At 44.0% G+C, this 11,052-nt stretch overlaps 1 protein-coding gene across 1 annotated transcript; it reads left to right on the top strand.

Annotated features, from left to right (window-relative positions):
- The first annotated feature begins 297 nt into the window (after nt 1-297).
- Nucleotides 298-9,333, top strand: CLEC3A (C-type lectin domain family 3 member A). The gene is made up of 3 exons (XM_005905699.2): nt 298-412; nt 5,995-6,078; nt 8,939-9,333. Exons 1-3 carry the CDS (start codon nt 298-300, stop codon nt 9,331-9,333), a joined length of 594 nt encoding a protein of 197 aa, XP_005905761.1.
- The last annotated feature ends 1,719 nt before the right edge of the window (nt 9,334-11,052 follow it).

The raw sequence follows: 11,052 nt of genomic DNA, 5'->3' as shown, positions 1-11,052 counted from the left end.
TTTAGTCCCTTTATAAACTCTGATATGCTCTGAAAAGGCAAGTCAAGTAGGAAAATTTTTCTTTGCAGGAAATTTTTTTTTTAATGCCTAAACGAGACGTGAGAACAGGGGCCACCTTATGCGGCAGCCAGCAGAGGCACTCAAACTTTCCGTCAGCAGGATCCCAGCCAAGCTGCTCAGCGAGCTTTTATAAAGCTGGCCCCAGGCATCTCAGGGCAAGATGTGGCTGTGACGTCTACTCTGCCCTTAGTACTCCAGAGGCACTGGCACGGTGGCTGTCAGACTCGCCCCACAGCCATGGCAAAGAACGGACTTGTAATTTACATCCTGGTTATCACCTTGCTCCTGGATCAGACCAGCTGCCACGCATCCAAGTTCAAAGCCAGGAAGCACAGCAAACGCCGAGTGAAAGGTAACGGGGTGCCTCCATCCAGCAGAACTCTAGGCTGCTCAGGGTGGGGAGGAGGTGGACGACGTTCATTTCCAGACTCCCCCCGGAGACCATCTCTGGTGGCGGTTACCATGGCTTCATGCGGATCTGGCATTTTCAGGGGACAGAGTGACCTCTTAATTCTCTGGGACTGTTTGACATTTAAAGGAATCATATGGTAGGATTCTGGTTTCGTACAATAAAAAAGGCTCTTGCAAAAAGACTTTCTGTATTGTATATCCTCCATCAGGTGAGCTTAGGCAAGAAAATGTTCATTAGAGTGTGACAACCTGGATACAACGTCTGCTATTTGGAATGAGGGATCAAGTAGAACAAATCGATTAACAGAGTATACTGTTTCACTCATAGATATTGTACAGCTGTTCAAATTCATCTGTAAGATAACTATAATCTTATTCAATGTGTAGTAGAGGATAGAGCTATTGGTAATGTGACTTTCGTTTCATCAATAGATATATTTTCATATCCCTGGGAATATAAGGACAGTCTATATTATATGTTTAAGCTTCTTCATGTCATAGAGAAGTTTTAAGTCTTTCACTTAAAAATATTTCAACACACAAGTCATACAGCATTTGAACATATGTTAATGCAAAACAATCTCCAAGCAATTCCAGTTTGGGGTGCCTTGAATTGGATTGAAACAGTCAAAGTGTCAGTCGCTCAGTTGTGTGCAACGCTTTATGACCCCATGGACTGTAGCCCACCAGGTTCCTCTGTCCTTGGGATTCTCCACGCAAGAGTACTGGAGTGGCTTGCCATTCCCTTCTCCAGGAGATCTTCCTGTCTCAGGGATCGAACCAGGGTCTCCTGCTTTGCAGGCAGATTCTTTACCACTGAGCCACCAGGGAAGGCCTGAATTGGTTTAAGAGAGCTAAAAAGTCTTGCAAGGAACAAAGATAATGGCAATGCACACGCAACACACTGCAACTAAATCAAAACTAAATCATCGAGGAAGGCGTGGTGTGATGTGCATCTCATTCTGAGGTATTTTATACAGGAGATTTCAAGGGGAATATTGGCACTATTTCCTCATCAATTTCACTTCCTTAGGAACAACACACAAACAGTAATACCAGCAAAGTTAAAGTCTTGATTTAACACAACACGAATGGCTGGCTGGTGAGAAGGGAGCTTCTCTTGCTGGTCATGTTGTTAAGATTATGAAGGGCCCTGCTTTAGGTCTGATGTAAGGTTCCTTTTTGTTTCTTTGATAATTCTTTATAACACTGTGCTGGCCTCTGCCACACATCACCATGAATCAGCCAGGTATACACATGTCCCCTCCCTTCTCAACTCCCCTCCCATGGCCCACCCCAGCCTGTCCCTCTTAAATGGAATTTTTTTTTCCCTAAAGAAATACTACACTTCTCTGTTACCTCCTTTAAAGAGAGATTAAAATATCTCTCATGAGCGATGAAGCATTTTGTGGAAGACGAAGGCAGGGAAAGGAAGGGGAGAGATGTGGCATTTCTGCTGGGTGATGAGGCATGTTTTGTCGCCAGCCTCTCTTTGCCACGAAGAAGGTGTGGTCAGCTGGTGATCACCTAGCAGGGGTGTGGGGAGGGGTGTGAATATGTGAATGTGTGTGTGTGTTCTCTGTGGGTGTTTCTGAAATAACTGCAGTTCAGGGCATCATGTTCTATCCTCCAAGGCACACACACACACAAGTGCACACACACGCTTTTGTTTGCTTTTTAACTGACTGGGTCCAATCCTAGATATCATCCTTCCAAAGCAGTTTGGCTTGTTTTTTGCTGTGAGACCCAAGAAAGTAGATTCTACAATACGTGAAGCCATTAGCCTAAACCTGTTAAACAGTTCTTTTAAACTGCCTGGAAATAATACCAAATCTTATGAAAGCAAAAGCAAAAGTCATTTTTTTCTCTCTCAATTCTTTCCATAGAATTAACCATGATTAACTGCTAAGAGATAATATTCCCAGAGTTTTCTTTAATGCCCAATTAAAAATTGATTTGTTGTTGTTTAGTTGCTAAGTCGTGTCTGACTCTTTGTGACCCCATGGACTGTAGCCCCACCAGGCTCCTCTGTCCATGGGATTTTCCTAGCAAGAATACTGGAGTGGGTTGCCATTTCCTTTTTCAGGGGATCTTCTCAACCGAGGAGTCAAACCCGAGTCTCCCACTTGGCAGGTGGATTCTTTACTACTCTGACACCCGGGAAGCCCTACTTTTAACAAAATAAGTGTTGGCTGTCTACGTACTTGGCAGACAAATTAGCTGATTTTATCTGTTAACTCTTGGATAACCTCACATATAAGGCATTCCTCAGTCCTTTTAAAAGCTGCCTAACATTCCATGTGTGGATGGGTTATGGCTTATTTAATCTGTTCTTTCTTGGTGAAGCTTTATGTTCATCAAATCTATCTCTTTTTGATCCAATGCCTCAGTGAATTGCTTTGTACATAGATATTGATCCCAATGCTAGAATATCATGATGATACTTCTCTAGAAGTAAAATGGTAAGTTAGTTACACCACCTGTCTTTCAAAACAGTAGCATGAACTTGTGTTCTCAACTTCAGTATACGAGAGCACCTACTGAGCTTCTCTTGTGGCTCAAAAGTTAAAGAACCGGCCTGCAATGCAGGACAGGAGACCCAGGTTCAATCCCTGGGTCAGAAGGAACCCCTGGAGAAGGAAACGGCAACTCATTTCAGTATTCCTGCCTGGAAAATCCCATGGACAGAGGAAACTGGTGGGCTACAGCCCAGGGAGTCTCAGAGTCAGACACGACTGAGCGCCTAACATGCACACACACCTTGACAACCTGACCTATCGTCAGTTTAAGCTGTGCCAGCCTAACAAAACCCCAGAAGACTTTTAATTTGCATCTCTTTGCTTATTAATGAGGTTGAGATATTTTTTCATGTATTTACTGGTCATTTTTTCCAGCAATTATTTTTGCATTCTTATCCAGTACCTATTTTTGGAGAACAACAATAATAAAATGAAAGGGAGCCTTTAAAAAACTTAAAATGGTAATTGAGCGATTTAGCTCCAAAAACAAGTTTCCCCTGCTATTCACTTCAAGGGCCTCAACAAATTAGGTTGAGCAATGCAAGTTATGTTGTAGTAATGAATTAAATATAATCTCTATTTAGTGATATAGTTGTTCCCTGTATTCATTTTGACAAAACACAACCACATTTCTCACAAAGGACAGAAGCAGACTCCAAGCCACCTGGATAACAATTTCCATAATGGTCTCCCAGGAGCCTAATATTAATTCATGTGCCTTCATGTTAATTACAATGTTTACAGCTCCCCTGTGGAGGCCAGTTACTTAAATAGTGTGGAGTTGGAAGCTGGGAGGAACTGGGGTGACATCTGTATGGCTCACAACTTGTAACCTGGAAGAAAACTTAGCAGTCTTTGCAAGTCTGGCCTCCAACAGCCACTGGCTTTGCATAGTGAATGCACCCCTGTATTTATTCTGGGTTGAATGGCCCTGTTGAGGAAACCCTTGTTATTGTGCTTCTCAGCTGAGCTATCGGAGAAGGCAACGGCACCCCACTCCAGTACTCTTGCCTTGAAAATCCATGGACAGAGGAGCCTGGTAGGCTGCAGTCCATGGGGTCGCTAAGAGTCGGGCACGACTGAGCGACTTCACTTTCACTTTTCACTTTCATGCATTGGAGAAGGAAATGGCAACCCACTCCAGCGTTCTTGCCTGAAGAATCCCAGGGACAGGGGAGCCTGGTGGGCTGCTGTCTCTGGCGTCGCACAGAGTCGGACACGACTGAAGCGACTTAGCAGCAGCAGCAGCAGCAGCAGCAGCTGAGCTACTGGATGCCTTGAGAATGGATGTCCGTGCCTGGACACCCCAGGAGGCATTTCCCAACCTGAATGTGGAAACACCTGACTTGCAAAGCACATGTTTAAGGGGGAAATGAGTCAGCCATGTTTGGATACTGGCCTGTCCTGAAAACACCCAAGACAGAACACAGATTCTCCATGTGGTACCCCTGCAAAGAGGCAGCTGGGAACAGCCATATCAAGCTTTAAGCGTCTTAGCTGCTTGAGGCTACATAGTAGGGACCAAGCAGGTAAAGGTCATCACTGTGCAGAAACAGATGGAAGGGGTGGAAAGAGAACAGATTTGAAGACAGCAAGATTCGAATCCAACTCTGCACCTTACAGCTGGGTGGTCTTCGACAGGTTCATTCAGTTTTCTGTGCCTCTCTTTTTTTCTGAAGTGATATTGTCTATTTCATAGTAACATTGAAAGAATTCAGCTCCTGGCACACAGTGTATGATGGCTTTAATATTCTTAAATGTGTATTAAGATTTATTTATTATCATTCCTGCTTTTGAAGAGCTCACAAGTTGTCAGTTTCTAAGACACTGCCCAGCAGGTCTGGATTTTTGATTCGTCAAAGTTACTAATTTCCTACTCCTTATTTATACCCAAGGAGAGCCATGGGGACATCCAAGACTAAATAAATTGCTAGTCCTTAATACAGAAGTATTTTCATAGGGCTGTTTATCACTGCCTTTCCATACTTCTCCATGAAAACCACTTAACCCTGCTAAGAGCCATTACACCTGGAGCATCAGTTGAGTAGGGGTATTGAGGCCAGGGGACCTGGAGACCCAATTAAGTCTGAGTATGAGTTCTACCATTTACTTGCCAATTATGCTTATTGAGTTCATTCTCACTCTTCAGTGGGAATCTCATTTTCCTCCATTCCTAACTATCTTTGAAGAGTAAGTGAAAATAACATGAAACTATTTTGTATGCCACCATTTATTCACTCAATAAACATTATGAGATTGATTATGTGCCAAGCATCATGTGAAACATCAGGAATACCATGGACAACCAGAGAGATAAAATTAAGTAAGTAAAGAAACACGATTATAGATTGGAGAAAGTGTGTGGAAGAAAAACAAAGTTTCAAGGAAAGAGACCAGCCAGAGAGATGTAGAGAGGATGATCAGAAAGTCTTCTCAGAAGAGGAGATGTTTAAGCTTGATAAGACGATGGATAAGGGAGTTCCCTGGCAGTCCAGTGGTTAACATTCCACGCTTCCAATGCAGAGCGTGAGAGTTTGATCCTTGGTTGGGGAACTAAGATCCCACATGCTGTGGGGCCAAAACAAAATAAAACTGAAGTGTTAAGAAAAAGAAAAAGGACAAGACCTGGGCCAAGAGCGTCCCAGGCAGAAAGATCACACTCGAAGGGTCCTGTGATGTTCTAGAGTGCATCGAAAATCAACCAGTCTAAAGTCTAGTGATGGGCAGGGAGTCACATGGGATAGGGCTGGAGAGATAGACAGGCGCCCCACCTCACAGAAGAAACTCCCAGTATTATTACCCCCACTAAACCCTTACAAATCTTCCTGAACAACTTTGCGTTCATTCATTGTTTTTCATGTACTCTGGGCTCAGTTTCATCAAAATCACCCTCGGCTTATGTTCTGTATCCCGAAACTTTATCTTATTTTGTTTTATTTGTCCTTTATTTTAATCATATGTTGTTTTATTCATCCTATCCCACCCCACTCTAAAAAATCCTCAGAGAAGGATGGAGACCTGAAGACTCAAGTGGAAAAGCTCTGGAGAGAAGTCAATGCCCTGAAGGAAATGCAAGCCCTGCAGACAGGTGAGACTCGTCTTATCTCAACAAGATAGGAAAAGAAATTGTGATTAGCCGGCAATTCAAACCACATTGAGAGTGCATGTCATTCTAGGTGACATTTAAAAAAAGAGAGAGAGAGAGACATTGACAAGGCAGAGATGAGTCCAGGACAAAGGATTCAAAAGCTGGGAGGATGAATGTTTTGGGAAATCAGCTTGATTTTCCACTTCCTTCGCCTGTCAATGAGTGGAATAAAAATCAAACCAAAAATCAAATCAAATGTATTATTGCATTTCAATAATACATTTTGGAAGACCATCCATTTTTTTTTTTTTTTTTTTTGCTGTGCTGTGCGACATGTGAGATACCTGATCTTAGTTTCCTGACCTAGGATGGAACTCTTTCCCCCTGCTTTGGGAGCACAGAGTCTTAACCACTGGACCACCAGGGAAGTCCTCATAATTCTTTATTAGGCAATGGAACACAATTGAAGCAAGTATTAACTAAACAAAGTAACCAGCATTTCTTAGCTGTTTACTAAGATGTTTAGGTCCCCAGGCAGCTCAGTGGTAAAGAATTCGCCTGCCAATGCAGGAGACCTGAGTTTGATCCCTGGGTCAGGAAGACCCCCTGGAGGAGGAAATGGCGACCTACTCCAGTATTCTTGCCTGGGAGATCCCATGGACAGAGAAGCCTGGAGGACTACAGTCCATGGGGCCACAAGAGTCGGACATGACTTAGCAACTAAACAACGACAACAAAATAACCCACTGAGAGCTCAGCCGAGGTGGAACTAAACCCAGGGTCACAGGACTCAGCTCTGGCCACACTGAGTGGGTCAGATGCTCTGGAGAAGAGCTTGCAAGCAGGGGGCAGCAGTGAGTGTTCCTAATGGCAACCCACTCCAGTGTTCTTGCCTGGAGAATTCCAGGGATGGGGGAGCCTGGTGGGCTGCCATCTATGGGGTCGCACAGAGTAGGACACGACTGAAGCAACTTAGCAGCAGCAGCAGCAGCAGAGCTCCCAGCAGCCTATGAAGCTCCTAGGGCGAGGAAATGAGAGTCACGCTGGGCAGACTCTGGAACACCCCTGGCTTGCAATGTTCACATCCTCAGGGAGGAATACTGTCATAGCAACTCCAAAGGCAGAGCTTTGAGGGTCCCAGAAGAGAGCTGCCCAATTACAAGAGTTAATGCCTTTAAGGAATACCAAAGTTACAGCTTTTTCATCAGCTATTTATGGCCCCCAGGGCTCCCCAGGGGGCTCAGTGGTAAAGAATCCACCTACAGTGCAGGAGACACGGAAGACATGGGTTCGGTCCCTGGGTCAGGAAGATTCCCTGGAGAAGGAAATAGCAACTCACTCCAGTCTTCTTGCCTAGGAAATGCCATGGACAAAGGATTCTGGAGGGCTGCAGTCCATGGGGTGACCAAAGAGTCAGACACACCTGAGCGATTGAGCTCGGCACACTGATAGCTCCCAGGCCAGCTGTATGCTACCAGTCTTGAGCCATTTTTACCATAAGCAATATTGCCTAGTTACACTGCTGGCAGGTCCCTTTATCAAGTTTCCTGGGGAACAGAATCAGGAAGTTAAAGGAAGGTCAAATGAGTTTTCAGAAGAGGAAAGAGCTTGGTTAACCCTTCAGCCATAGTTGGGGGCTATAATAATACTTTATAAACATCAACACAGTTCAGTCACTCAGTCGTGTCCAACTCTTTGCGACCCCATGGACTGCAGCACACCAGGTTTCCCTGTCCATCACCATCTCCCAGAGCTTACTCAAACTCATATCCATCATGAACACATTAATCCTTCAATAATTTATGAGACAGATGCTGCTATAATTCTTCTCAGTTTACAGATGAGGAAACTGAGGCACAGGGAAATTAAGGCTGACACAGATAATAAATATCAGAACGGACACCTAACCTGAGGCAGTACAGCCCTGAAGCCTGATTCTCCAATGCTATGCCTTAAAACTATCTTTATATTTGGCTTATATCCTGGATAAGATAAACAATATTTAGCTTATTGTTATCTGCTGTGGGCTCAGTTATCTGCTGTAATCTTACGTGCAATGTAAGTCACCTTTTTATATGCTAACAACTCTTTTAAGCTTCATTATATTGTGAGCTCAGTTGCTTCAGTCGTGTCTGACTCTGTGACCCCATGGACTGTAGCCCACCAGGCTCCTCTATCCATTGGATTCTCCAGGCAAGAATACTTGACTGGGTAGCTATTTCCTTCTCCAGGGGATCTTCGGGATACAGGAATCGAACGCATGTCTCCTGCATTGGCCGGCAGATTCTTTACCACTGAGCCACAGGGAAGCCCCAGGCTTCACTACCCTGATATGTAAGGACAGGTATAATAAGAATCCCACATCATGGGACAGTTGTGATTATCATACGGGTTCATTTATGTAAAATGCTGGGCACAGTGTCTGCCTCTGTGCACAGGGTCTTCATTACACGCTGACTCACCATTATCTCCATGCATCGTCCTTTCCACAACTATCTGCTGCTATTGGCCAGGCCCAGTTCTAGATTCGGAGAAGGCAATGGCACCCCACTCCAGTACTCTTGCCTGGAAAATCCCATGGACGGAGGAGCCTGGTGGGCTGCAGTCCATGGGGACGCAAAGAGTCAGACACAACTGAGTGAATTCACTTTCACTTTTCCCTTTCATGCACTGGAGAAGGAAATGGCAACCCATTCCGGTATTCTTGCCTGGAGAATCCCGGGGATGGCGGAGCCTGGTGGGCTGCCGTCTATGGGGTCCCACAGAGTCGGACATGACTGAAGCGACTTAGAAGCAGCAGCAGTTCTAGATTATTATACTCCCACAGCATGTTAATATGTCAAATCTCACATCTTTACAGTCTGTCTCCGAGGCACAAAATTTCACAAGAAGTGCTACCTTGCCGTGGAAGGCTCGAAGCACTTCCACGAAGCCAATGAAGACTGCATTTCCAAGGGCGGGACCCTGGTTGTCCCCAGAAGCACGGATGAAATCAATGCCCTCCGAGACTATGGTAAAAGGAGCCTGCCGGGGGTCAATGACTTTTGGCTGGGCATCAATGACATGGTCGCAGAAGGCAAGTTTGTCGACATCAATGGGCTTGCCATCTCCTTCCTCAACTGGGACCAGGCACAGCCTAACGGTGGCAAGCGGGAAAATTGTGCCCTCTTCTCCCAGTCAGCTCAGGGCAAGTGGAGTGACGAGGCCTGTCACAGCAGCAAGAGGTACATATGTGAGTTCACCATCCCTCAATAGTCCCTTCTCAGGTACACCTTCCCAGAAAGACCGGTCATGATTTACAGGCTGATGGTTCTCAAGAATGGTTCAAAATCGTCATAGGGGAGGCGATGTCCCTAGGAAAACGAGAGGCAGCCAAGCTTGCTACCACACTGTATTGTGATTTTTCCCCTCCACGGGGATTGGGGGATCGGAAAATAATCATTCCGTCATGTACACACTGCTCAAGCAGCTTCTGCAAAAATGGGCTATTAGACCTTTCTCATTCCTGGTCCCTCTTCCTTGTATAGACCAGGTGTGTATTAAAAAACAATGGCCAGAAAAGCAAGCTGTAGGCTACCTGGAAGATCTTCTGTTAAAGGTTTCGTATGTATCTGAGTGATGAGGTGCTACATAATCCAAAACCTTTTCAGTCTGATGCTCGGTCTGCTCCCCCCTAGTGACAGCATCTTATTAGCCGTCACCCTTTCCTTGAGTCGCAGCATCCCCTGGTGGGACATGTAACTGCTCTGTCACATGGATACATAGAAGTTTCAGATAAGCTCTGGTTTAACTCTGTTTTCTTCAAACCCACCCGACTCCTGCTCCCGCCCCCAGTGATATATACACATCGTGTTTTTTTTGTTTTGTTTTTGTTTTTTTTTAAGTTCCCAGTAAAGATCTGAAAGGAAATGTTAAGGCAGCATAATATTTGGTCAGTTTCCACCCCAGTATGACATTACAGTTTCCAACCTGAATAGGTAAACCGAAGGCAGAACAGAGTAGCAGACTGTACAGAAAGAGAGAAACTTTTTAAAGTCTCCTTTTCCCCTGCTTTAGTTTTATGAAATCAACAGCGGATATTATACATCTTAGTTTCCTTTTTAAAAATATATTTTACACAGATATATATTTTAACAATCATATATTTAAGTCTATAGGAGAAAAATCTATATTTAGATTGAAAGTTGGAAGGTGGATTTAAAAAACCTTTTTTGAGTTACATGTACATCTATACTACTTTTTTATTCTGCCAAGTGCTGCTCCCCCTAAATTGTTTAGATTGTATAATGTAATGCCATTGCTTAATAAGAAATTATGAAGTTAAGGCTTGGAGAAAATGGGTTTTTTAGAAGCAAACAATTCTAGGTACATTCTGTTCTTCAAATAAACATCCTTTTTTTTTCCCTTTAAATGTTGAATATGTTTTGGGAACAAAATCCTTCTTTATAAACTTAATCATGTATGCTTGGAATTAAGTTTTAGTTCTTCACACTGCACAATAATAATAAAGCCTGAATTCTGATCAATGTGGGGTTATATGGGTATTGTCTGGAGTTATTCAAACTATGTTGGTTTATATCAGACTTGAAGAAATTGGGGGATAAATGCACTAGATTTGATCAAACTGGTGATTTAGATGTACTGTAAGGATAGTTTTACTTGAGAATAAAGAAGTAAAGTGGAGACGGAGGAAGAGAACTTTTTAAAAGTTGTACCTGCCATTGTTTTTGGTTGACCCTGATCAATTTCCTCTTCCAACGCAACCACAGTCTCTGCGTGGGAATCTTATCAAATTGCAGATCCCATAGGTCTGGGCTGAGGTCCCAGATTCCTCACTTCTAAAAGCATCTAGTGGAAGCCAACAGGGCTGGACCACACACCACAGTCTGAGAGCAAGGGTCTGAACCTGTAACTATTGCCCAGAGACAGTCTCTGCTGATTCAGGTCTGTTCCCCTTTAACTCAAGTCAAGGGT

Source organism: Bos mutus, chromosome 18 (genome assembly GCF_027580195.1).
Source record: "Bos mutus isolate GX-2022 chromosome 18, NWIPB_WYAK_1.1, whole genome shotgun sequence".
In the NCBI taxonomy this organism is placed as follows: Eukaryota; Metazoa; Chordata; class Mammalia; order Artiodactyla; family Bovidae; genus Bos; species Bos mutus.
The sequence above is the reverse complement of the archived record's forward strand: the minus strand, read 5'-3'. Positions and strand labels throughout refer to the sequence as shown.

Bases quoted from the DNA above. Each gene is read 5' to 3' on its own strand.
- CLEC3A (XM_005905699.2), top strand. From the start codon at position 298: ATGGCAAAGAACGGACTTGTAATTTACATCCTGGTTATCACCTTGCTC. The intron at 413-5,994 runs GTAACGGGGTGC...AAAAATCCTCAG, and splicing joins CAGCAAACGCCGAGTGAAAG to AGAAGGATGGAGACCTGAAG. The intron at 6,079-8,938 runs GTGAGACTCGTC...ACATCTTTACAG, and splicing joins AATGCAAGCCCTGCAGACAG to TCTGTCTCCGAGGCACAAAA.